Source organism: Aethalodelphis obliquidens, unplaced genomic scaffold (genome assembly GCF_003676395.1).
Source record: "Aethalodelphis obliquidens isolate GAN/ISIS:26980383/991018 unplaced genomic scaffold, ASM367639v1 scaffold57, whole genome shotgun sequence".
NCBI classification, from domain to species: Eukaryota; Metazoa; Chordata; class Mammalia; order Artiodactyla; family Delphinidae; genus Aethalodelphis; species Aethalodelphis obliquidens.
Window position 1 is genome coordinate 1,684,009 of NW_020838001.1, and position 26,023 is coordinate 1,710,031.

The 26,023-nt window shown below is 59.2% G+C and overlaps 2 protein-coding genes, 1 long non-coding RNA gene and 1 pseudogene across 3 annotated transcripts in view; 1 reads left to right on the plus strand and 3 right to left on the minus strand.

The window, feature by feature from the left end:
• The first annotated feature begins 402 nt into the window (after positions 1–402).
• On the plus strand, positions 403–11,779 carry LOC113609510 (uncharacterized). The gene is made up of 3 exons (XR_003428656.1): positions 403–788; positions 11,451–11,539; positions 11,767–11,779. It is a non-coding gene; the product is annotated as an uncharacterized LOC113609510 (long non-coding RNA).
• Positions 11,780–18,418: 6,639 nt separating this feature from the next.
• On the minus strand, positions 18,419–19,189 carry LOC113609433 (cadherin-4 pseudogene; annotated as a pseudogene).
• Positions 19,190–20,513: 1,324 nt separating this feature from the next.
• LOC113609506 (cadherin-4-like) lies at positions 20,514–23,964 on the minus strand. The gene is made up of 3 exons (XM_027086831.1): positions 23,436–23,964; positions 21,856–22,089; positions 20,514–21,631 (listed from the first exon to the last, which is right to left on the minus strand). Exons 1-3 carry the CDS (start codon positions 23,929–23,931, stop codon positions 21,264–21,266), a joined length of 1,098 nt encoding a protein of 365 aa, XP_026942632.1. The 5' UTR covers positions 23,932–23,964; the 3' UTR covers positions 20,514–21,263.
• Positions 23,965–25,411: 1,447 nt separating this feature from the next.
• LOC113609496 (cadherin-4-like) overlaps positions 25,412–26,023 on the minus strand; it is a 541,650-nt gene continuing 541,038 nt past the window's right edge. The window contains exon 11 of the mRNA XM_027086809.1: positions 25,412–25,690. Coding sequence (XP_026942610.1) covers positions 25,438–25,690 — 253 coding nt within the window. The 3' untranslated portion in view covers positions 25,412–25,437. The remainder of the gene's footprint in view (positions 25,691–26,023) is intronic.

Genomic DNA, 26,023 nt, shown 5'->3' on the forward strand with positions numbered 1-26,023 from the left:
TGTGCAGCTATGATTAGTTTGCTAAGAGGCTGTGTGCAAGCTGTGGACTCGCTTCACAGACGTCCAGAGCAAAAGCCCCTTCTTTGTACCTATTTTTTTATTACAAATATACTAATTGGTTCTTTATATTTTCAGAGGTTATTGTATTAAATTGTCTATTGATAGTACTTTTATGACTGTAAATACTTCGGCTTTCTCGTGTGAATTCTCACGTTAGACTTTATTCGCGCGTGTGAACTGAATGCTGATCAGTATTTTTTACCAACGCCTGAAAACTGTTACACCTTTTATTTTGTCTTTTAGGAAATCCCTGTCTTTCCATTTTTTCATGTAAATTTTGCACAGTTACTTGTTCATATGTAAATATTTTACTTTCAGAAATGAAGTTTTTAATTGCTATTGTTTTATATAGGATTGAAAGAAAATTAACTCCTTTATTAAAAACAAATTTATCTGTATTTGTTTTGCCTATTTTTCCCAGTTTTCCAGTTGTAGATTCTGCTGCCAGAGATTCAGCTCTGGTTCCGCTGAGGTGTGTATTTATGAGCTACTTGTTAGAATCAGTGTCTAAAACCCAGCGAATCTGGTAGAAATAGCCTCACTTCCAAGGACAGGACCTGCGTGCTCCAGAGTAGGACCCGGTGGGTCACGTCCGAGGGCCCGGAAGCCGAGCTCAGGCCTTGCCCTCAGCCTGGGGCTCCCCACGTCGGACACAGATGGACTTGCGCAGCGTGGACGCCGGGCTCCCGTCCGTGCAGAGGCACAGGGGCACCCCTGGGAGAGGGAAGGTAAGGCGAGGGGTGGGGGAGATCTGGGGTGGGGGGGGGCAGCCCCAGCCCTGATGTGGACCCACCCCCTGGATGGGGAGGGCGGGGTCTCCGGAGGCCCCTCCCCGTGTGGCGGTGAGCATGACAGGTTGGCCTCGATGAACCATAGCTCCCGAGGGGCCCCCCTTTCAGAGGCTTAGCCGCCTGAGTCCCCACCAGCGCTCGGCCTCTCGAGCCACAGACCCTGTCCCTGGCGTGATGGTTTTCGGCATCTGGCTTTCACGTTAATTTTGACGAGTTTGCTGGATCTCCCATGATCCGTGGGCTTACTTACGAGGTACGGTCTCATTCTGGTGCCTGTTGCGTCAGTTGCCTGGGGCTGCTGTGACGGAGCGCCATGGACCGGGTGGCCGAGACCACAGGTTTTGGTCGTCTCCGTTCTGGAGGCTGAAGTCGAGACCCAGGTGTGTGGGCCGTGTTGGTTCTGAGTGCGGTGGTGGAGGACGTGCCCTGGTCCCCTGGCTTCTGGTGGTCGCGGGCATCTTGGATGTTCCTTGGGGCGTAGAAGCGTCGCCCCTTCACCTTTCCGTGGTGTTTTCGCCGTGGGTGCATCTGTCTTTGTGTCCGAGTTTCTCCTTTTCACAGGATACCAGTCGTTTGGATGAGGGCCCGTCCTAGTGACCTCATTTGAACTTGATGACCTCTGTGAAGACTCTGTGTCCAAATAAGGTCATGTTCTGAGGTCCTGGAGTGTTAGGACCGCCACACAACCCCGGCATAGGCTTCTGTTTTTATTTTTTTTTTTTTTTTTTTTAAGGGAGGGGGGGATTGCAGCTCAACCTGTAACTTAGCCTGTGATTTTGGATGATGAAAGAAACTAAATCTGAATTTTCAGAGCCTGAGCAGGGAGTACCAGGGGCATGACTTCCAGTCTTCCCCCTGCATGAAAACGCCCAAGGCGGTTGATTAATTAGGTCATGCTTGGACTTTCTGTCACGACTAATACTTTGTTTTCACTAAGTTCTTGGCCTGAAATAAACTAGGTCAGTCAGTAAAGGGCAGCAGCGCTTGGGTTTCTGCAGGTGCAATAGCTTTAGTTCCGGCTTCTCTGCACGTCTTCCTGGGCCCAGTCGTTCTGCCAGGGGCCTCGCCGAGGCACAGACTGACGCTTGCCGGGGATGATCCCTGGCAGAAGCGTGGCCAGCAGCCTCGAGGCGCCTTTATCCGTTATTTCTCCCTCCTGTGGACGCCGGGTGCTGTTGTTTCAGCACAACACCTTACCAGTTGTCCGAAGTCCGATTCGCGTCCTCTGTGGGCTTGGGGTAGAGTGCTGTGGGGATGGGCCAGGGCCACGACAAGGACGTCTGCTTTCACCACGTCCATTCCCCAGGGAACTGCAGTCCCAGGCGGGCAGAAAGGCGAGAGAGAGAAATGAGGACTGAAGGTGAGGGCAGGACCCTGAGGCAACGCAGTCGAGTGCACAGAAATCCCAAAAGAATCCATGCGCACGGCGCTGCAACGGTTCCGGTGCTTGTGCGTTTTGTAAGATTTCGGGGTGCAAGGTCAGGATCCAGAATCAACCGTAATCCCTTAGCCAGCAGCAAAAAGCTAGAAAAGTAGCATTAACACCACCACCAGGAACATTGGGATACGTGGGAACACATACAGTTAAAGATGTCTAAGATCGTTACCCTGAAATTAGACGAAAGGAGACCTAAAGGGAGAAACTTCGCTGTACCCCCGGAGGGGACCCAGTATTGTGAAGATAGCGGTTCTCTCCCAACTGATTCAATGCTGTCCCGGTTAGAATCCCAGCAATTTTCATAGAAACTGACAATCTGATTCTAGAAACTTACATGAATCTGCAGAGGACTTAGAATAGCCAAGACAATCTAGAACAAAATTGAAGTATTTCCACCCCTAGAGTTCATGACTTCCTGTAGAGCTGCAGTAATTGGGACAGCGTGGTATTGGCGTAAAGACAGACAGGATCCACGAACAAAACAGAGAGTCCAGAAAGGCATCCATACGTTACGGTCACTAGGTTTTCGCTGGTGCGACCGGATGCCCTGTGGGTGGGTGGGGGGAACGTGAGCCCGCACACCACAGGTATCACTTCGAGATGGATCACAGGCCTGGAAACGGGGGCTAAAACTGCAAAGCTTCTGGGGGAAAACGTCGGAGATCGTCATGACGTGGGAGCGGGCAGGGATTTCTAAGGGCATAGAAGGCACAAACCACAGAGAACACATTGGAAAATTGGACTTTAAAGTTACAAACTTTCTCTCATCGAAAGATGCTCTTGTGACAGTGAGAGGGCAAGCCAGAGACTTCCAGAAAATACTTGCGAAGTGTACGCCCGGCAAAGGACCCGTGTCCAGAATATACAAAGAATTCCACAGCTCAGCAGTCAGAAGACAACTTGGTAAAGAACGTGCGAGACCCTTGAACAGGTACTTCATGGAAGGGCTGCCCGTGAGCCAACAGGCAGATGAAAAGGTGCTCGTCGTTACGGGTCATCGGAGAAACACAAAACCAGGTGAGATTCCACCACTCGCCCACGTTGGCTCAGATGATAAAGGTTGACGGTGTTGTGTGTGGGTGGAGCTTCACACAGGCTGTCAGTGTGTAACGTGGCGGAGCCACTCGGGAAACCGTGTCACGCCTGGTAACGTAAACACGCGTGACCCCGCAGTCGCGCCCCTCTGCGTCTACTCAGGGAAGTGGGTGCCTTGTCCTCCGGAGACACCTTGCGAGGATGCTCACCGAGGCTCTGCTCGTTGACGGGGTAAAATGGGGACGGCCCGCGTGTCCATCGGAAGGTGAGCGCGGGGAAAACCAGAGGGTATTTATTCAGTGAGATACTCCCCGGGAGTAAGCGGAACGCGCTGATGATGCGGTCAGTAACGTACCCACGAGTTTCCTGAGAATTACGCTGGGAGAAGCCCGCCGCGGAAGCCCCCGCTCACCCGACCCTGTTCGTTCGCCTGTAGCTCGAGAACGGGCAGAACTCCCAGCTGTGACAGGCGTCCGAGCGCGTTCCCCAGGCTGGAGGGGCCCCGGGCCCTCTGGGCTGATGGAAGTGCCGTCGGGATCCGGGCAGTGGTCACGTGGGTGTGAACACGTGTGAAAGGTTAGGCTGACAGGTTAAGATCTGTGTGTTTTAGCGTGTGTGAAGTGTACCTCAGGAGAGCGTGGGGGAAAGACTCCAGAGCTGAGCGTCGGACCCCATGGGTGGGGCCTCGGCTCCACCTGGGCAGGTGACGTGGTGCCACGCGGGAAGGCACGCGAGTGTCTCGGGATAGGTGTGCTAAGTAGGAGACAGCTTGTGATCTTCTGGGAATGCTGTTATCAAGGCAAATCTTGTGATTATCCACAGTTCACTTGTTTTCCCTTCTGTCACAACTGTGGTCTCCAAGTGTAAACTTTTGTCGAAAAGAGGACTTTCCTGGTGGCGCAGTGGTTAAGAATCCACCTGCCAGTGCAGGGGACGCAGGTTCGAGCCCTGGTCCGGGAAGATCCCACATGCCGCGGAGCAACTAAGCCCGTGAGCCACAACTGCTGAGCCTGCGCTCTGGAGCCCACGAGCCACAACTACTGAGCCTGCGTGCCACAACTACCAAAGCCCGTGCACCTAGAGCCCATGCTCTGCAACAAGAGAAGCCACCGCAATGAGAAGCCCGCGCACCGCAACAAAGAGTAGCCCCCGCTCACCACTACTAGAGGGAGCCTGTGCACAGCAACGAAGACCCAATGTAGCCTAAAGAGAGAGAGAGAGAGAAAAAAGGGAAAGAAAGAAAACATATCTGAGAACACAGAGGTCTTAAAATGACTTATTACAGCTGAACAAATAAAGCATTAAAAAAAAATTAAAAAACAAAAAAACTTCATCTAAAAGAAACAACAGTCCACCCAGTGTCCCTCAGCCCTGCCCGTCCCGCTATCCGAGGCCACAAGGCAGCTGTTCTGGTCTCATGTTCTGTCGATCTGAGCAGCCTTGGGGACCCCTTTGAGTCCTGCGTAGCCTTCATGCCTTGCATACAGCAAGTGCTCAACCAGTGCATGCTCTCACGGTGGAGGTATGCTCTTAGCCCCAGGCCATAAGCAGCCTTTCCGAGCTCCCCTTCCACAGCGACAGGCTGGCAGCCTCTCTGTCCTCCAGATCGTTCTGGCCTCACCTGGGTCACCTGGCCCAGGAAGGACCAGCCCAAGGGGACGTGTCCTGTTTCCTTCGGAGACTCGCAAGGGAAACAAGTCACGTTCCTCCTTACAAATTTAGCTGTCTCTTGAGGCGGTTGTATCAGGCTTTAAGTCCTAACTGCCAGACTCTCTCTGTTTCTGAGGGGAACAGGCCTGCACAGATCCATTGCTTTTCTAAAATGTATTTGTTCAGCAAGTGCCTGTGAGAGGGCTGGGCGCCGTCGCAGAGGGGGTTGGCCTTGGGCTGGAAGAGGTGGCCAGGAGCCCACCGGGTGGCAGGGCGTAGCGGAGGCCGCGGCCTGGGCAGAGGGGTGTTTGTGTGTGTGTGTTGGGAGGACAGGGCTTCTCCTGCTGGTGCAGCTGGGGAGAAAGGCAAGCACACTTTGTGTGCTTGTTTGGAAATTAGAAGCACAGAGAGATGCTAGCAGCACACCATCGGGAAAAGACTGGCCGTGCCAAGTGCCGGGAGGATGAGGGCCCGGGAGCTGCGGGGCTGCAGGATGCATGGCCCTGGGCAGTTGCTTCAGAAGTGAGATGTGTGTTATGACCACGTCCACTCCCACACCCTGCCGACGCACTCCTGGGCTCTCACCCAAGAGGAATGGAAGAGCCGTCTGTGCAAAGGTTGTACACGAGTTTTCATAGCGGCTTCATCTCAAACGGCTAAAAACTGGAGGAACCCTGACTGTCCCTCTACAGGTGAAGGGATATGTTGGCCTGTTCCTACAGGGAGGGGCCGCTGGGTGCCACAATGAGTCTTGGGGTGATGGGGGTGATGATGAGGGAACGCAGCCTGGCCAGAGGGCCCCGTGGGGTTTCCTTTATGTGGAGCGTTGGGGTGGCCTGGGGGCTGGGGGGAGTCCTGCAAAGGGTGCGAGGAACCTTTGGGGTCCTGGGATGTTTGTCACCTTGATTGTGGTGGTGCGTACAAGCGTCGGAACATTTCAGATGGCACGCTGGAAATACGGGCAGTTTACCGTGCATCCGCAGTATCTCGGTAAAGGCGCAGAAATAAGGGAATGTGGATAAAAAATGAAGCTGTGTTTCTAGGGGGGGACTGGCTTGGATGGGATGTGGCCAGGAGGAAGGTGTAGGTGGCAGTGGCTGGGAGGGAGGCGGACACGTCCTGGCGCTGGACAGATGAGGGGTGGGGGACCCGCAGTTCCCACAGCGTCTGCAAGTGTCGTCCAGGGCAGGGGGTGTGTGGCAAAGTTTGGCTGCAGAGTCCTTGGGGTGCCACGTGAAGGGTTCGGGGCCAGGACAAGGTTAATCATCAGGCTGGGGACAAGGGGTGCCAGAGAGGGGTGAGCAGCTGCCCAAGGAAGCTGGGGGGCCTGCAGTTGGGATTGTGCTGAGTGGGGAGCGAGTGGGGAGAGGGGATGGGCATGGGGACGCATGGGGATCAGACGGGAGATGCTGGAGCATACTTATACTCCTGGGGGATGGGCGGCGGTGGCTGCTGCGCAGTGGCGGCAGGCTGGGGCGTGCTAAGGAAGAGAGAGTGTGCAAGGATTGGGGGGACTGGGCGCGGGAGGGGAGGGGAGGGATGCAGGCACTCCACAGAAAGGGGCTGGTAGGAGGTCAGCTTTTCTGCCTAGGGCCACCTAGACTGCTGCTTCTCGAGAGCTTGGCTCAAAGTGAGGCCAGTACAGAACACGAGAGTGGTGTTCTTGGAGCACTTGGATCCAGCTGTGCCTGAAGGCCAGCACTGAGCCTTTTTTGGACGTGTTGGGGCAGGGTGGTGACAAGAATTTCACTTGTCAATTCAACCAGGCCTGCACATCCAGCCCAGCCCTGAGAACTGGCTCCCAGGAGTTTGAGGAAGGACCGAAGACCCCCCAACATTGCAGACTACACCCTGGAAAGAACCTGTCCGAGTACTCCCACCCTCATGGTCCCTCCCCTCTGCTCCCCTCCCCGGGCAGACTCAGCGAGGAAGCCTGGTGTAGCCCCCAAGCCTGGCTGGGCCAAGGACCCACACCAGAGCGGAGGGGAGGGGCCGTCCCCCTCAGGGGGCCTCTGCAAACTCAGGGCGAGGGCATGTCAGGGGTTTCTGGAAGAAGGGAGACATTCGGAGAAGTAGGTTGAGGGGGTGGTGACATCCTCGGACTGAGGCTTCTCACTTGGGCACCAGAAGAAGGGGTGGGGTCTCCAGGCCTTGCCCCACAGCATCCGCACTTGCTGTGTTCCTGGCAGGGCCGGCCCAGGGCCCCCTGACCCCCCAGCGCGGAGTCGGGGCTCACACCCCCGCCTCTGGATGCAGACAGCATTTCACCCTCTGGGCCTCAGTGTCCTCAGCTCTGAAGTGGGGTTAACCTAAGAGCCCTAACTGCAGCCCCCTGGGCAGAGGGACCAGAGATGCTAATTCACCAGCGGGCGTGGGGTCTCTGGGGCGCTCTCCGGGACCCGTCCCAATGCAGCGGCGGGTCTGTGCCAGAGGCCAGGACCAGCAGGGCAAGGAAGCAGGCCGGAGGGAGAATGGGAATGGGCTCGCCCGAGGCCACCGCCCTGCGGAGCCCGGTGCGTCCTGGGGGCCACGCGGGGACCACTTCCGCGCATCCCAGGCCGGGCCGCCAGGTGGCGGTGTGGGGCCGCGGGACCAGGACGCCCCACCGGCTCGCGGGAGCGGGGCGCACGGGGTGGAGGGCAGGTGGGGTGGGGACGGGGCAGCGAGGGGGGAGGCGCACGTGACCCACGGTGGGGCGGGCGGGGCGCTTGAGCCGGCGGGGCTGCGGTGCACGCGGGTGGGGGCACCGGCGGAGGGTCGCCGGGGCGCGTGCTTCTCAGGTCCTTGGCGGTGAGACGCCTCGCGCCGCAGTTCACCTCCCGGGAGGAGGGGCGAAAACCTGGCTGGCGCCCCCAGGTGTAGGGACCAGAGGCTCTGTTACTAAGCTGATTGCCCCCGCGGGGCAGCTATGCACCTGGCCCCCCAGGCCTGGCGGGAGTGGGCGACGAGTCCGTGCATCCAGAAGGCTCCAGAAAAGCTACCGAAATGTTATTAAAAAGCATGGGCACGCCTCCGTGTGGATGAAAAGGCTGATCAGTAGTCAAAGAAAGAAATGGACACTTTTATTGGTGCCGGCCTGAGGGTTATAACCCAGGAGACAGACGCCTCTCAGGGGGCTCTGAGGACTGTTGAGAAGAGGTGAGGGGGGAGGTCAGCACACGTACATGTGATTTTGACGATGGTGTACATGCACCCAAGCACACAGTTTGGTAGAAGGTCACTGCTGTTCTCCAGGAACAGATCTCTTAGCTCATGGTTTTAGTGCTTTTCTAAGTATGGGAAGAGGCGAGAAACGGGGCTCATAAAATTTTCTCCTGAAAGTACTTCCTGAGGGCCAGTTCCGCCTTGATCTCCGCTCTGAGTTCCTTTCCGGATGTGCTGTTAGGTCAGCGACGCCAGTGGCTGACTTGATTCTCGTAGAGCTGGATGGTGGGCAGCGGTCTTTGTGTACAATCCCCTCCCTTTCGGTCTTAATTCCTACCCAGGTTTGGGAGGCATTTCATGACCAATTTGTCCCATGGCGCTAGGAATGCTCATTCCCTGGTCAGGTGAGGATGCCATGGATGGGCCACTCGATGGGCTGTTCCTGGACCAGGCCCCGTTAACAATAGCCCAAGCCTCTGGCCGCCTGTCTCACAGTCTGTCGTGGTCCAGGAAACAGTTCCCTCTTGTCGCTTTGTCCCACATCCAGAGCTACACTATTACAATCATTGATCTTATACAACTGTGTATTTGGTCAGTGGTTTCAAGTCCCCTAGTCATGAATTTTATCAGAGGTTCAGTCACACGTTTGGTAACGCAAAAACCAAACCAATAATCGGGTGGAATGGGCAGGGCACAGGTAATACAGCTGGTGACGTTAACAAGGTCACGAGTAAGTATTTAAGCTGAGAACTTTCATTAGGTGCAGCCCCGTATCTCCCCAGGTCATCTGATTAGTCTGTTCTGCACCAGTCATTATCTTTAAGGGAAGTGATATAGTGGCCTTGTCCGTAAAGTCCACCAAAGACGTCTGCACGTACAGGACGAGTGTACAGGGCCTCATTGAGGCCCCCTTACGGGACTAAGAAAGGAATGTTATCTTTTAGGGAATTACGTGGCTGGTACCAGAAGAAGAAAAATTGACCTTTATGGCTGCGCAGGTATTTCCGCTGTTGGGGAGGTCTGGTTAATGCGTAATGCACCCCGGAGGGGAGGCAGGAGGCCAAAGGGCAGAGAAAAAAAGTATGAGTTTTTCTCGTTTGCCTTAAAACGTAAATTTTTATTTCGTCACCCACACCGCCAGACAGAAGGTATAAAAGAAAGGCCCCGGGACCCCACAAAGGCTCTTCCCACGGGCCGCCTGGGTTCCACTGTGGAGAGTCCTAGGCTGGCCTGACAGAGCAGGCAAAAAGCAGACACACGCGCAGAGATGAGCGTCCTCAGGCCCTGAAGTGGCCTGGCCCATCCCTGTCCACCGCTTGTAGCTGACCAGCCGCCCGGGGTCACCCTGTCTTGCTAACGGAGGATGAGGTGGGGGTGCAGGGGTTGGCGCCCGCCGTCCTGCAGAGGGCACGTGCCCGTGAGGGCGCAAAGACCCGTCAGATTCTTCCAGGCGTGGTCACCGGCCCTTCACGTCCAGCAGCCTCGCATGGATTCCCCCACATCTGTAGCCCTGACTTGCCAGCCCAGAGGGAGGGAAACCCTGCAGCTTCCCAAGAGAGGCCCTGAACCCAGGTTTTCTTTCTTTCTCTCTTTTTTTAAGGTGTTTTGTTTTTTTGGATGTGGACTTTTTTTTTTTTTTAAAGTCTTTATTGAATTTGTTACAATATTGCTTCTGTTTTATGTTTTGGTTTTTTGGCCGTGAGGCCTGTGGGGTCTTAGCTCCACGACCAGGGATCGAATCCGCACCCCCTGCACTGGAAGGCGAAGTCTTACCCACTGGACTGCCAGGGAGGTTCCCCAGGTTTTCTTTCTGGTGGTGGTGGAGGGTTGGGGAGGGAGGTGGGTGACTGGTCCCACCTGGCCCTCCCAGCAGGCCCAGCTGACCGGTGCCCGGCTGCTGCCTACTCCTCAGCTACTCCTGACCACCGGCCTCTGAGTTTCCATGGCAACCGTTCCAGAAGTTTAAAAGGAAGGAAAAGGCCAGGGTGCAAGCATAGACCCACTCCTGGCTCCAGGTGCAGAGTGCTCTCCCCCTCCACCCCCTGCCTGGCCACTCGGGCCGGCATGCTTCTGGAAGTTTCTTTGCCCCCCTCCCTAAGTCACCCCGAGTCTTTTCTCAGTGTTCAGCAGTGGGCAGAGGTGTCAGCCAATGGGACCGGAGTGAAGTGCCCACCGGCTGCCCCGGTGTGTGGTGAGTGGGGACGGTGTGAGTTCTGTGAACAAACCCCCCCTCCCCCCGTGCGTACACACTGCACACTTGCCGACCACAGCGCATGTCCCTGGGGGCTGGCCGTGTACTGTGGATCCCCTGGGTGCCCACACACCCCGGGGCCACGCCAATGTGCTCCTGGGCACTGGGACTGCAGCCCATCTCAGTTCACCTTCCCAACCACCCACCGGGCAGGTGGTGTTGGCCCGGAGCCCTTTAGGGGACTTGTCCAAGGTCAGGAGCTCCAGGAGGAGCAGAGCTGGACTCACAGCCGGGTCTTGACTCTGGCCAGGCTCTGGCTACACACTCGCTGCTGCCCCAGGAAGGCCAGGGGCCTGGTTAGCATGTCTTTTTTTTTAATATAAATTTATTTATTCTACTTTTGGCTGTGTTGGGTCTTCGCTGCTGTGAGTGGGCTCTCCCCAGTTGCGGCGAGCGGGCCTCTCATCGCAGTGGCTTCTCTTGTTGCGGAGCGCGGGCTCTAGGTGTGCGGGCTTCAGTAGTTGTGGCTCGCGGGCTCTAGAGCGCAGGCTCAGTAGTTGTGGCTCACGGGCTTAGTTGCTCTGCAACATGTGGGATCTTCCCGGACCAGGGCTCGAACCCGTGTCCCCTGCACTGGCAGGCGGATTCTCAACCACTGCGCCACCAAGGAAGCCCTGGTTAGCATGTCTTGACAGCTGGGACGTGAGCTCCTCCTGGCCAGGCCACCCTGGACGCTGGGAACACAGTGGGGACATCCAGGGAGGTCGCTGCCTGTTATGATGTATAGATAGGCCAGAGGAAGAACTTGGGGTAAGACACGTGAACGTAAATAATGAAGTTGTTCAAGGAATCAGACAAGGAAGAAGGACAGAGAGGACCGCAGGGCGGGTGGGGGGTGCTTTCCCCACGGAGAAGTCTGAGCGTTCAGGGCCACGAGGGTCTCCCGGGCTTTGCAGGGGGGTTGCTGCTCACGTGGAGCCCTGGCTGCCCGGGCGCCCTTCCCACTGCCCGGCCCAGCAGGGCAGGGCCTGGAGAAGTAGTGTCCCTGTGGCAGGGGCTCAGCGGGGCCAGACCTCACCCCTCTCTGTCCCCCTTCTTGCCTTTGAGGTAAATTTCCAAGCAGGTGATTTTTCCTAAACAGGCAGAAGTTCCTGTGGGCGTGTCCTGAGGCCACACCGGAGCGGGGCCGGCGGCTGGAGTTCAGCACCACGGTCAGCACCCTCCAACTAAGTGAGTCAGGACAGCCGTGCGTGGGTGCGTGTGTGTGTGCGCGCGCGCACCTGAGTCTGAGTGAGCGTGAGTGTAGGGGTTGGGTTGCGGACGGGATTGGTGGGCATTTGGGGGATGTGATGGGGCACGTGGGCTGGGAGGGCGGAGAGTGGTCTGTCAGGCTCAGCGTCTGGCCACACCCCACTCCTTTGGCTCTTCAGCGGGTGTCCTGGGCCTTGTGCTTTCAGTGTCAACCTTGAGGGTCCTTGTTTTCCGAGGCCTAATGCTGTCCAGATGAGGCAGTGCTCACGAGGCCCTCAGCCTGCAGAGTGCCCCGAATCTGATACAACCCCTGAGGGCCTGAGTCAGGACGAGGTTACTGCCCCCTAGGCCCCCCGCGGGGGAGGCCGCTGGCTGGCGCAGCAGGTGTCGGGGAGCGTGGGGTGGTCTTCAGGTCCTCTCGTTCCGGGGCGGGCCCCTCTGGGAGCCTCCGGGCCTCAGTCCTGCTGCCGAAGGGGGCCGACTGGACCACTTACTCTGCTCCCACCCATGCACCCAGGGACCGGACGAGCCCCGTCCCTCTCTGAGGAGGCTGCTTGAAGTTGCAGTTTGGAGGGACGGGGAGACCCTGCTTGTGCTCCTGCACTGCCCCGCCCGCCTTGGTCTGAGGTGCTTTGCGGCTGTGCAGGAGAGGCCTGGCCCTGGGTACTGTGGGGGCAGGTCCCGGTGAGCTGGCAGCTCTCCCGCCCTCGGGAAAGGGCCTGCTGGGGCAGGAGGCGGGCTTTGGTCTGCGCGTGTGGGTGCGGGGCTCGTGCTTGTGCCCCTTGGGCTCGGGGAGCAGTGGGCTCACTTAACATGGTGGTGCCGGCACGTTCCTGGCAAACAGTAACAAGGTCAAACTGGCCCCAAAGTTGGCCGCCGCCATCCTCTGCGGAGTGGGAGTCCCCGCGTCCCACGCGTCTCGCTGTGAGATGCTGTGTTGGGGCGTCTGGCACGGCAGAGTCGTGATGACCGAGCCCTCCCTCGCTTCCCCTGCCCAGCCTTGGGCTGTCCTGGGGGCACGTCCCTGAGTAGATGGGAGGAACGTGTGTGTGAGGGGGGAGGGGAGCTTTTCTCGGGGCACTTAGGGGCGGGGAGAAGGTGGGAGAGGACGCGGAGACGTGCCCAGGAGAGCCGAGAGTGTGCCTGGCTCTTGTGAGGCAGTGCCCAGCCTGAGATTATCGGTTAAAATTGGGCTCAGGGTGGAAGTTTATTTTTTTTTTCCTTAGGTAAAAATGTTACTGAACTCAGGTCCAGCCGCTCGCTGTTTGGAGATCCATGCTGGAGAGGCAGGTGTTGGTAGAAATGGAAAACAGTGCTTTTAATCAGAAAACCAGCAACGTGGGGGAACGTCGTACTCAGTGTCCCCCTAAACCTACTCCCAAGATTCTGCTCAGCCGTGAAAGTTTTTTAAGGAAAAAGAGGCAGTAATGTCGGTTAATCACGGAGACACTGGGGTCAGAGTCGCCGCCATTCCCCACTGTGTGCAGGATGGTCGACTCCTTGCGACCTTCTTTTAGATGCTGTCTGTTCATGCAGTTTGTTCGTGAGATTACTGCAGGGGAAGCTGGGGAAGAGATCTGGGCGTCTGTTAGTTACTTATTCTTCATTTCTACTTCTTTGATCTATGGAGAGAAGCAACATGTTAAGCAAGGTATTGTGTGATCGAAAGATTTGAAAGGTGTGCTTGCGCCAGAGATGAGTAGAGCATGGGGGTGGCTGGTTTAAGGTTAGTGACAAGACAAGGGGACCTCTTGCAAAGAGCTGCTTACAGATCCCCACTTGGAAGAGCATTCCATTTCTATGGGATTAGGGGTGAAGGCCTGGCTTCTGTAACTTCTTCCTGCAGACATAGGTGCCGTATTCTCAGAGTGGAGGATGTCGACGTGGGTCTGTCGACAGCACCTCTTTGCTGACAGCTTTAGTTGCCTGCCTACATATACGGGCAGAACGAGCTACACAAAGGTATAGGTTAACATGAACAATAATGTTAATCCCATTCTCTTGAGGCCAGTTCTTGGAACCGAGAGACAAGACTCAGTTGTCTCGAGTGCCACAGACTCAGTTCTGCTCCAGGTGGAGCAGCTTATGTCACGGCTGCTCCCTGGTCACCACGCAGCCAGCCTTTTCCTTCTGGTGGCAGTTACGGTGTCAGTAAAATGGCTCAGGAATGTGCGTCAGCCCCTGAGTCTGTGACTCTCGGTCCTAATCATTAGCTTCTTGAGCTGCTCCTTTGTGACTCCGGGAGGCCTGGGAGACTTCAGCTTCTCTAGAAACAGGAGGCAGGGGAGGGCTTCCCTGGTGGCGCAGTGGTTAAGAATCCGCCTGCCAATGCAGGGGACACGGGTTCGAGCCCTGGTCCGGGAAGATCCCACATGCCGCGGAGCAACTAAGTCTGTGCGCCACAACTACTGAGCCTGTGCTCTAGAGCCCGTGAGCCACAACTACTGAAGCCCGTGCGCCACAACTGCTGAGCCTGTGCTCTAGCCAGCCCTCTGCTGTGGAGCTGGGAGGGGGTGACCTTAAGCAGACTGTCCCCCCAACCCCCCAGGTCCTGGCCCCGGGGGTCTGATTACAAGGAGCTGTGCCCCCCAGCGACTGCCTGTCCCAGGCCCACAGCAGTTACCTAATTGTGAATGTCATTAGCTGCCGTCACCCTCAAAATTAGCAAGCGCCGATCACGCCTGTAATTGTCAACTCATGTGAGTGACTTTTTGTTACGCACCTTGTCCTGGTTGCAGATTCGAGTCCCAGGAGAGGCCTGGAAGTGGGTGGGGGCTGGGGGGCAGGGCTGGGAGCCTGGCCTGCAGGGTGGGCCCCTGGGGCTCTGGTCTGACTGTGCCACTTATTAGTGGGGTGAGCGGGGTGCCCCTCAGCCTTTCTGAGCTGTTTCCCTGAGGTGGGCAGAGCCCCAGCGAGTCTGGCACTGAACCCGGGGGCTCCCCTGTGCACCTTTTGTGGCCAGCGGTCGAGGGCAGGCTGGGGCACGTGACCAGAGCTGCTGAGGACTGGACCCGCTGGCCCGTGGGTTTCTGGCTGGCGTCAGGGGTGGGCCTGCAGTCCCTGGAGGCGGGGAGGAGGCTGGGCCCTGAGAGAATCCGAGGGGCAGGAGAACCCTGAACTTGACCCAGCCTTCTCATGGTGGCAGGAAGGCGTATCGCCAAGGTAGGAGGGGGAGCACACCTCGCTGAGCGGTGTGTTAGGTTGGTTTAGACCTTCTAAGGACGTCGACACATTTAGACACATGGCGGCACATTTAGACACATGGCCCGTGGGCCTTCATCTGTGCGCGTCCCCGGGGCCTCACGGGTGTGAGGAGTGGGCCTGGTCCTGTTGCTGTCTGTGCCCTCAGAGCCTAGGGCGGAGCCTGAGACACAGCAGGTGCTCAAACCCCCTCTCGACACCTCAGCCCCCGTGTTCGTCCATCTGCTGCCCCTGAGCGGATGGGACACTCGGAGAAAAACAAGCCAGGGTCAGGCGACCACTTAACAGGGGGACTTTATTTACTGCCCTGGAGCAGCGTGCCAGGACCCCGAGCCCGCTCCCACACACGGCCCCTCCGCGAAGCTGCCGCTCAGTTTGGAGCCGAGACCGCCTGGCGCTAGAAAACACGTTGAAAACATCAATGCTCTTCCCTTTTTCTTTTTTTTTTTTTTGGTACAAAATGATACAAACAACAATACAAAATAGTTGTGCTGTTGACGATTACAAAAGCAGTTGGAACGTTGGTCTAACCGTGCAACGCTCAGAGATGCAGTGAGTGCGTCGCACCCCAGCGTCTCCCCAGAACAGCCACAGTCATGCGGGCTGCTACACACTGGGTCCGTTTTCAAAAAGAAACATGCAAAAAAAAAAAAAAAAAATTAGAATGGGGAAAGGAGAGAAAGGAAAAGCAAATGCGTTCCAATTATACACAGAGGTTCCCCCCCGGGATGCCCCGCTTTGCGGGGGGCCTGTCTCATCTACGCCAGGTGGCGCGGAACTGTCTCTCAGGATGCTCCGGGGGGGAGATTGTGTTTGCTTTCTTGGTGTTACACCTTTCAGCCTTGACAGAAATTGAGACTCCCCTCCCTGACGCTCCCCTTGGAGGGAACAGAGCTGTCATCTCAAAGGCCCGTGTGGGTGGTGCTCACAGTAGGGAAGGCCTGACGGCTGCCGTTACCCTGACACGTTGGCGGCGGGAGGTCAGGCGCCCGGGATGTTCTGAAGCACGCAGGAAAGGGAAGGCCTGCTGGGCCAGGGGTGGCGGGTGCTGAGGCCTGACGGGCACGGTGGCCCTGGGCTGGGGGTGCCCACCGCCCGAGGCCAGGGCATTCTTGCTGGCGTCTCCTGTTCACAAGAACAGAAATTCCCTACAGGCGCTGAACCTGCCTGAGCGCTTTGCCAGCACCGAGTCTGGGCCTCCGCTGGCCGCGTCCTGATCTGGACCCGTCGTATCTACAAGCTGCGAAAAAGGGACGTTTGACGCCGATTGTGTGTTTAGCTAATGCTAACCCGTTGGTTGGGACGGAGCTCTGGGAGGGGGTGGGAGCCTCCAGGGGCAGCTGTCCGGCTGCCTGGAAGCAGGGATGGGTGTGAGAAGCACCCCCTCTGTTGACGTGTCCCCCGCTGGCTGCCGCAGCCTCGGCCTGTGCGATGCAGGGGACCTGGCAGTGATGAGGCGAGGGGCCGGGGCAAGAGAGCTGGAAGGGGGCAGTGGGACGGACTCTGCATCCGGCTCTCCTGGGTGGGGGGAGGCAGGGCGCCTGGGGCCCCGAGGGGTCCGAGTCGCAGGCCGCGCCTAGCACACCCATCCTTGGGGTGAGCCCAGGGGACCAGAGGGGGCCTCGGGATTCCAGTGAGGAGAGTTCACAGCTGTCTGGGCCCCACCACAGTCACCCTTAGAACTTCAACTGGAGATGAGCTTTCCAGAAACAAACAAAAACAAGGTTCCAGCTCACGTCTCACCAACCCTGACACCACCAGCAATCCTGGATGGCCACACCTTCAGACACTGGGACAGTCCTCGTGGGCCGCCTGACCCCGAGCGATTTGCACAGCATGGCTTCACAGGGGGGCGTCCCCTCCCTCCGGCAGGCCACGCCGCCCGCCACGTCTGGGAGACCGCAGTCTGCGTAGGGGCATGGGCATGTGACACCGGTGACCACTGCCTCCGTCCACGCGTCCCTCCCCAGGAGTCATGGACGGGGTCAGGATGGACGGAGCCCAGCACGGGCCTCCCTCAGGCCACAGGCCAGAGCCCGTCTCCCCAGCTCAGCTCAGCTCAGCTCAGCTCCGGGAGGGTGGATGGAATTAGTGATGAGTTTGGTTTGGGGAAGAACCCTGATATCCAGGGGGGACACACCCACGCGGATTGCACACGCACGTGTCCACTCAAGCTCATCTTTGAGGCCGAGGCTGTTTAGAAAAGAGGATGACCATGGCACCAGGGCAGGCTGTGGGCTGCGGAGTGGATCGGAGAGAGACCCCCCGACGGAGGGCACGGGGAGCGTGTGAAACCCCGCCCCCGCCCTCCCGAGGCCTCCCTTGGCCCCAGGAGCAGGTGTGAGGTGGGGCTCTGACACCAAGTCCTGCCCAGGGCCAGTGGCAGCCCAGGCCCCTCCCTGGGGAGCCCGAGAGCAGGCAAGGATCCCCCAGGAGGCGGCTCTCCTGCCGGCCTGAGGCGCCTTCACACCCAGAATGGAGGTCCTGGGAGATGCTGGGCGAAGGGCTGCCCCAGCGCCTCTTCTCACGCAGCCGTGGACAGACACAGCAGGGGGCTCCTTGCTGCACTGTGGAGCTGACTCGGGAGTCTGGCTTGGGAGTCAGACTGCCCCGCAGGAGGCACGGCCAGTTCTGAGAGCTCAAGCAGCTACCTGGCCCTGCAGCTGCTGGCTGCTGCCACGGGTCCAAAGGAAAGGAGACTGTTTCTGGCGGATGCGGTGAGATGCACGTGTGGGACAGATGGCACAGCGACGACGGTGCTGTCCCGGCACTCGGAGCCGACCGTAGCCGCCCACATCAGCTCACGAGCATCAGAAACTCTGGTCCAGAGGAGCAGGGCAGGGAGGAGCCCGCCAGTCCCCCCGGTCGTCTCCAGCCTCCTGGGACCCCGGTGAGCATCAGCTCTCCCTGCAGTCCGCACGCCCCGCCGGTGGCCAGAGGCGTCCAGAGCCTTCGGGGGTTTGGACTGGTGAGTGTCCGCCGGGCCTCTGACGGGGTCCCTCGGGAGTCTGATCTAGAGGGGTGGAGGGCTCATGCCAGGGTTTGGTGGCATGCCGGCCGGTTTTGCTTGTGGTTTCCTGGGACACCGTACTCTCCTGGACCAAAGGCAGTGGGGACCTGGGTGGCATTCAGGGTCACAGTTGGCCCTGGGGGAGGCCTCATGATTGGGAGGCCCTGGGGGTGGCCAAGGGCAGAGATGGGGGAGCATCAGGGACAGCCGCTGGGAACCCCAGCTGCCCAGCTATTTCCAGCATCTGGGAGTCGGGGGCAGCACGCTTCTGTGGAAGCCCAGCTGTACAGCGGGCCTTTGGTCCACCGGCTTGACCTGCCCCAGGCGGACTCGCTGCTGCAGGAGCTGAAGGTGGGGCCTCCGGCCTCGGGGACCCCCAGGGGGCCCGGGAGACCCCAACTGTGCAAGCAAAGTGTGAGCACTCGGAAGGCTTATGGCGTTTGGACCCCAAATTGTTTTTCTTTGTCAGTTTTGTCAAGTGCGTCACCCACTTTTTTTCTTGATAGGAGATCGAAAAAAAGGACATTCTCCCCAATTCCTTAATTCGTGACTTCAGAGCTGGGACTGGCCGGGGTTGGGGGCGCTCAGGACTGGCTGGGGGGCGCTCCTGAGTGTGAGGGAATCTGACGCATGTACCAAAAGGCACTTCCATTCTGTTTTAAACAGCGCTTCTGTCCAGGAAATCCAGGCTCAGACGGTGCCTCTGCTCTCCGTGGTGCCGAGTCAGCTACCGCGCTGGGGGCGGCCGCGGGCTGACAAGTGTTCGTGCCAGACAGCTCCGTGCGGGGGGCGGGCGGGGACCCCTCACACACCGCCGGGTGGCGCGGCCGCGGAGTCGGGAAGGCCCGCTGTCTGTCCCGTACGTCCGAGCGCTGCTCTCGCCTCGTCTGGGGCGGGCCCGCTTAGTCCTCCTGGCCGCCGCCGTACATGTCTGCTAGCTTCCTGAACCTGGGCCCCCAGTCGTTCAGGTATTCGTAGTCCTGGTCCCCGGAGCTGGATGAGTCCAGGGAGCTGACGGAGCCCGCGGTGGACCCGCTGCCCTCGTAGTCGAAGACCAGCAGCGAGTCATAGGGCGGCGCCGTGGGGTCGTTGTCGGCTGCGCGGAGTCCCTGGGGGCCGTGGAGACACGGGTTAGGGTGCAGGGCGGGGGGCAGAGGGGCGCCCAGGAGCGGAGCTGGGGAGGCAGGTTGGGGAGGCGCAGTGATGGGGCTTTGTATGCAGCAGGTGCTCAATAAGTGCTCCTGCGTGTCAGTCAAGGGCGCCTCAGAGACCCGAGTAGGGGCGCGGTGTTTGCAGAATGAGCTGTGCAAGAGGCCTGGGGGCAGCGCACACAGCCAGGCGGAGGGCCGGCCGGGGCCTGTGCGAGAGGCCGGCCTCCACGAGTCCCTGGTTGTTGCCACAGGGAGGGGAACCCGGGGTGGGTGTCAGACACCTGAAGTTGTTACCGTAACTGTGCGCGGGAGCAAACGGGGATGTAGCAGGTGTGGCTGGAGCCCCTGCCCGTGCCCCGGCCCCTTTCCCCCAGTGCCTGATGCTGGGACCCCTGGCCAGGCCACCTCCAGCACTCTGGCCACTGGCCAAGGGTGCCCCTGGCAGCTCCCACCCGGGGACCGTGGGAGGGGTGGACACACCTCCCCGCTCCCTCCCCCCGGGGGGCGGGACAGCTTGGAGGGCTCCCCGACGGCTCCAGGAGTCTCCCGCAGGAGGCAGGACGGCCCGGGGGCCTGTGCTGGCACTGCCTAAGCCTGCCCTCGTTAGGGAGGGGAGTACCTTTTCCATTATTCAGTACGGAATGGTTGGTCATTTCCATTTTTGCTTTCCTCTAAGTTGTTTAAAAGTGGGCTTTTGATTGTCCATCAGGGAGGACGTAGTTTTTGGAGTTTTAAAAATTTTATTACCCTGTAGATGGTAAATGTCGTCCAAGCTGAATCGGCTTTTGGGCAGCCATAAAAATTTCATTTACGGCCTGAGACACGGTCTGTTTCGGGGAATATTCTGAGAAATCTCTTTTGTGTCTCTGCCAAGCCACTCCCTGGGTTCTATTCTGTTTAAATAAATCCTTTTAAAGTCCGGTTCTGACACAGGTGGAGAAAGAAGTGTCGTCAGCCCCTCTCAAAGTACAGCCGTGTTAGAGATGGGCGGTAAATCCGCAGGGACCCGCGCTGGCTACACGGGGCACGGAAGGCATCCCGCTGTGGGAGCCGCGGTGGGCGCGGAGGTACTGGCTGCCCGGGCCGCAGCAGCTGGCGCTGGGGGAGAGCGTCTGGGGTGCAGCCACGCGCCCTGGCTCACGCTGTCCCTCGGCTTTACCGCACAGGAGGACGGGAGCAGAGGTGGGAGGCGCGCTCTTGACACCCTTGGACATGTCAGTTGGGCACCTTGGGCTCAGCTTCAAGAGGTGGGTCAGCTTTTCTTGCCAAGGGGATGATCAAAGGGACGCTGTCGGCGGGGACGCTGATGCTACATGGTCTCCAGACCCCAGGCGTTAGGATGGGTGACACGGCCACGTGGTCAGCTCTGGAGTGATGCTCACCTCCCAGGCCGTCCCCGATGCCCTGTGTGTGTGTGGAGTGGGGAGGGGCAGCCTGCGCGTCTGGTCATCGGGGTTGAGTGGACACTGCGGAGGCCTCTCCCGATCGCTGCAGACAGGAGTCTGGGGTCAGAGCCACCTTGCTGGTCCCCCTCCTGTTCTTGCCTGGACTGTGGCCTCCAGTTCCAGCAGTCTTGCTAAGCCCTGCGTGTTTGTCCCCACCGGGGGCGGGGGCAGGTTAGTCCTTCTGCAGCAGGGATACTAAACCGAGGCGCTCGGCCCAGGGCTCCCCGCCGGCAGCAGCAGGGCCGGCGTGAACCCAGGTCTGGAGCTGCCCGCTGAGCCCAGCACCGGGCCCCAGAGAAGCGGGCTGCTTCCTGTCTGTGTTAGCAGGTCTGCGCCCCCGACACGGCTGGGCTACCCACCTCGCTGATGAAGTCCCCGATGTCTCCTGGGTGGGGCACCACCGGCCGGGCCGGGTACTGGGGCTCGGCGCCCACCGGCCGCTCGTCCACCCGCCGCACCCCGGGGGCCTTGCTCAGCACATGCTCCATGGCCTCCGGCTGCTGCAGCTGGCTGAGGTCGTAGTCCTGGGGGGCGGGCAGGGGAGTCAGGAAAGGTAGTCCGGGTGGGGGGGGGTACCAGGCAGAGGCACCAGAGAAGTCGTGGGGCGCGTCCTCATCGTGTTCTGTGACTGGGCTCTGAGCATATCTATTGACCTATTCCAGGCCCCCGGGGCGCCCCTCCGTCCTGGCCCTCACCTGGTCTGTCCTTCCTGAAATGCTCACCCCACCTCTGTTCATCCGAATCCTGCCCGTCCTCAAGGCACATGTGGGGTCTGTGCCCCCTGCTGCCTTCCCCCTGGGGTCAACCCCTTCCCCATCTGCTCAGCTGCCACCGCATTCCTCATGTGTCCCTGGGAACGCCCACTTCACGGGGGGTGGTCACTAAGCTTTTATGGGCTAAGGCTCGCCCTGAGTCCCCAGTGACCAACTGGGCAGCGCCCCAGGCCCACCCTCCCTGGGCGCGGGGTGCAGGCGGCACTGGGCGGGGCTCAGTGGCTGCGGAAGGTGCAGATGAGGGGTGCAGGGCTGAGGGCCGGAGGTCACGCGGGGACCCCAGCGTGTGCGCTCCGCCAGGGCTGGGAGGGTGTCCCCACACGTCCCCGCTGTCCCGGCCACGGGCCTCACCTGGTCCTCCTCGCCGCCCCCTTCCTCGTCGTACTTGAGGATGTTGTCGCGCACGTCGTCCTCAGGGTCGATGAGCAGCTGCTTCGTGTGCCGCTCCTTCTCCCGCCGCCTCATCCACACGACGAACAGCAGGACCATGGCTGTGGGGCAGGGGGCACCGTGAGCAGGTGTGCGTGTGTCTGCACGAGGGCGTGCATGCGCGGGAGGGTGCGCACGTGTGGCTGCGAGTGCCTGTGTCTGTTGCCGGGCACCCGGTTGGGCTGGGCTTCTGGAAGTCTCCTGGCAGGTAGAGCGGGGCCAGGAGATGGGGCCGTGGGCACACCTGGGCCCCTCCACCCGTCACCCCAGGACCAGCTGCACTCACTGAGCAGGACGATGATGCAGATGAGGATGGCCACGATGGCGCCCGTGCCCAGCCCGGCTGCCGCCACCGCGCCCATGGTGGTGCAGTCGCCATTCTCGTCGCACGGGCACACCTTGACTTTGATGATGGACGTATTGGACAGGGGCGGGTTCCCCGAGTCCGTGACGACGATGGGGACGTCGTACACTCCGGCCTCCAGGTACAGGATGCGCAGGCTGAGCTGGGCGTAGTCACCTGGTGCGAGTGACGGGACGGGCTCCACTCACTGAGCAGCCCGCCCTCCTTTCTGAGCGAGACTAACGGAGGCAAAGACTGATAGTGGGAACATCTAACACGCCTGCTTGGCTAAGACACACGTAGACGTGCGCACATGTGCGCACACACACCCTGCATCACACCATAAGGTTGAGACGTTGGCAATTCAAGAATGGAGCAGTGGGACTTCCCTGGTGGCGCAGTGGTTAAGAATCCGCCTGCCAATGCAGGGGACACGGGTTCGAGCCCTGGTGCAGGAAGACCCTACATGCTGCGGAGCAACTAAGTCCATGCGCCACAACTACTGAGCCTGTGCTCTAGAGCCCGTGTGCTGCAACTACTGAGCCCTCGTGCCACAACTACAGAAGCCCAGGTGCCTAGAGCCCATGCTCCGCAATGAGAGAAGCCACCACAATGAGAAGCCCATGCACCGCCATGAAGAGCAGCCCCCGCTCGCTGCAACTAGCGAAAAGCCCGCGCGCAGCAACGAAGACCCAACACAGCCCAGGAAAAAAAAAAAAAAAGAGAAATAGAGCAGTTACAACACGAAGAATGATGAAATTATTTCCTTAACGTATAAAGAGTTCGACCAAATCAATTAGAAAAAAAGCCCATTTTCAAAGAAATATAGGCAAGGACATTGAACAGATGGTTCACAGAAGCAAAAAATGGCCAATAAATATATGAAAAAATGCCCACTGGTAGTCAAAAGATACAAGTGGAAACAGTGATTTTCGCTAAAAGAATTGGAAAAATGCTTTTTAAAACAATATTCAGTGTTGGTAAGGGCTTGGGGAACAAGCAAATGCTATCAGAACTTCAGAACTTGGACGCCCTTTCTACCAAGGCCACGGCTAGGGAAGTGCCCTCAGGAAACGCGTTGGTTAGGGCCCGTCCATCAGTTGGTGATGGCATAGGACTCAGGAAACGCGTTGGTTAGGGCCCGTCCCATCAGTTGGTGATGGCATAGGACTCAGGAAACGCGTTGGTTAGGGCCCGTCCCATCAGTTGGTGATGGCATAGGACTCAGGAAATGCATTGGTTAGGGCCCGTCCCTTCAGTTGGTGATGGCATAGGAAGTGGTCTGCAGTTGCAGCCACTGGGATGGTCAAGGCTGAGCTTGTTAAAATGATGAGATTGGGGCCTGCCCTGGGGGCCTCCTTGGCGGCCGAGCCCCAGAGCAGGCAGGGGCCCCCACGCCACAGGAAGGGGCTGCGCGACCCTCCTGTGAAGGGGTGATGGGCCCCTGGGGGCCTGCACCCTAGACTCGTCCAATTTTCCCACTGGCAGGGGTGCCAGCGGGCTGGTGCCCGAGGCAGGCTTACCATTGAGGCGGGTGATGGTCCAGTTCTTCCGCACGCTCGCTGGAACGAAGGGCAGCTCGAAGACGTAGGGGCCGATGTTGGGGTCGACGTCCGCGTCAGCCGCTGTGATGTTGATGGCGTTCAGGCTGGGCTTCTCGCAGATCTGCGCCTCCCTGGGCAGCAGCTCGGGGGCGTTGTCGTTGATGTCGATGAGGTAGATCTGGAGGGTCCCGGTGCCGCTGGCCGGAGGGATCCCTGTGGGCCGGACACGGGTGATCACACGGTCACTCCTGGGCTCCATGACCACAGACGCACAGTGTGCATGGGACCACGCCCCAGCCCCACCCAGGACAGACCCCAGCCCCACCCGGGACAGACCCCAGCCCCACCCAGGACAGACCCCAGCCCCACCCAGGACAGACCCCCAGTCCCACCCAGGACAGACCCCAGCCCCACCCGGGACAGACCCCAGCTGACCACAGCCCCACATGCACACTGACACTCTGCCATGTGACATATGCAGCCACTCAGCTGCACACACACAGGAACCGCACACACCTGCCCACGTGTGGCTGTCCCGTCCCGTCCCGCCCCCCCCCTGCCCACACCCAGCCCCTGTCTCAGCCCAGGTGCACAGTGAGGGTGGACCAGCGCTGAGCGGCCGGAGGTGGCCTGTCTGTCCTCCGTGTTCTGAGCGTGGCCCTGCCCTTTGACGGCGGCTCTGACCCCGTCATTGACGACTGCGTTTCTTGGCCGAGGCAGGCAGAGCATGTAGAACATCCATCCCATAGCGCGTCTGTGATCTCCCAGGAGACGCATCAGCGCGCGTTCAAGGCGACGCAGCTTGGTGCCTGCTGTGATAGGTGGCCGATGGCACGGCTCACAGTCTGAGCAGCACAGGCAGGTTCTGTTAACGCGAGCGGGACTTGTGCTCCGATTCTGGTGTCTTCCTCCTGCTTTCCACTGCTCTGGCCACTGATGCATTAAGATCACGTTCTAATCTAATCTCAGTGCTGCAGCTGCTGCTCAGAGCAGCGGTCCCCGCTCATCGTGGCTGGCCGAGGGGCTGGGCCTCTGTGGACCCCGCGGGGTGAGGGAGGTGGGCAGGGGCTGCGGGATGGTCTCCAGGTCCCAGCTTCCAGCTGCTGTCGACCAAACCTTTGTGCAGCGGCTACTCTAGCTCCTGAAGCTTTATTTATGCAGCTGATCCCAGAACCCACGTGGCATGGGCCTGGCACGGGGCCTTTGCGAGTGCCCTTTCCTGACTCCGGGACGCCCCTCCCCGCCCCATCTTCCCCTGGCTTGTCCTTCTAATCCCGCAGGTCCTGGACCCACAGCAGGTCACTCATAGCCAGCAGTGCAGCAGGAGACCCCGGCCACTCTCCCATCCTCCATTTGGTTCTTTTCCGGCACCTCCCGTTCCCTGAAATTGTCTGGCTGGCTTGTTTCACACTTGTTTCCCTGGGGCAGAGACTGCTGAGTTGTCCCTAATATCCATTTCCTCTTTGTTCCTTAATAAAAGAACTGAAGCCCCAGACTTTACCTGGGCTCATCACTGCCCAACCAGAAGACGACATTCCTCAGCATCCCTTGCAGTGAGACGTGGCTTCGGGACTGAGTTCTGGCTTTCATGAGCTGTGAGTGGAAGTCCTTAGAAGGGCTGGGATGTGCCCTTGGCCTCCCGCTCCTCCTGTTTGCCAGAATGTGGTCACGATGGCTGGAGCATCAGCAGCTGCTCCGGGCCATATGCTGCAGCTTGCCAAGGACACGGGAGTGGCCAGAGTGAGCTTGGTTTCTCATACCTGACCCTGGGCTGCCTGCTTCCAGTCTTCTTTTATGTGGCAGAAAGTAAATCTCCATCTTGTTAAGATTGCTATAATTATTATGCAGACAAACCTGGTTCAAGCCGACACACTGGCCTCTAGAATGTCACCCATGCAAAGGAGAAGGCTCTTGTCTGTTTTGCTCACTGATGGATAGAGCCTGGCACATGGCAGGAGCCCAGGGAGCTGTAACAGTGGTGTTAACAGTGCCCAGCTCCCCTGGCGCCCGCATCAGTGAAGCACCAGGCCCAGGGCTTCAAATGGGCGAGGGCGGGCCCCCCGCCCCTTGTCTCCCTGCCCCTGGGCGCACCGTTGTCCGCTGCCAGGAAGGTGGCCTCATAGACGTTGTTTCTGATGTAGGGAGACTCGCGGTCGAGGACGGCCGCCGTGCTGATCTGACCGTTGGTGGCGTTAATGTGCAGCCAGTTCGCTGGGTCCGACAGCTTTGAGTATCTGCGGGGGAGGGAGGGGAGGGGTGAGGCGAGGGGCGGGAGGGGTGAGGCGAGGGGCTGGAGGAGCCCCTCCTGGCCGCCCTCCTGCCGAGCGCGCGCGGGGTGGGGGTGGGGGTCCTTCCCTGAAGCCCTGCACGGGGTCCTCCCACGCGGGACAGTGACAACAGCGGCTGGAAGTCTCCAAGGAGAACGGGCTATTTAACCTCACAAGGACCCTGGGAGGCAGATTCTCCCATCGCCCCCTTTACAGGCGGGGAGACGGAGGGGCAGAGGGGGCTGGTGACTCACAGAATCGTAAGCGCAGGAGCGTCAAGCGGGGTCAGGACCCAGCCTG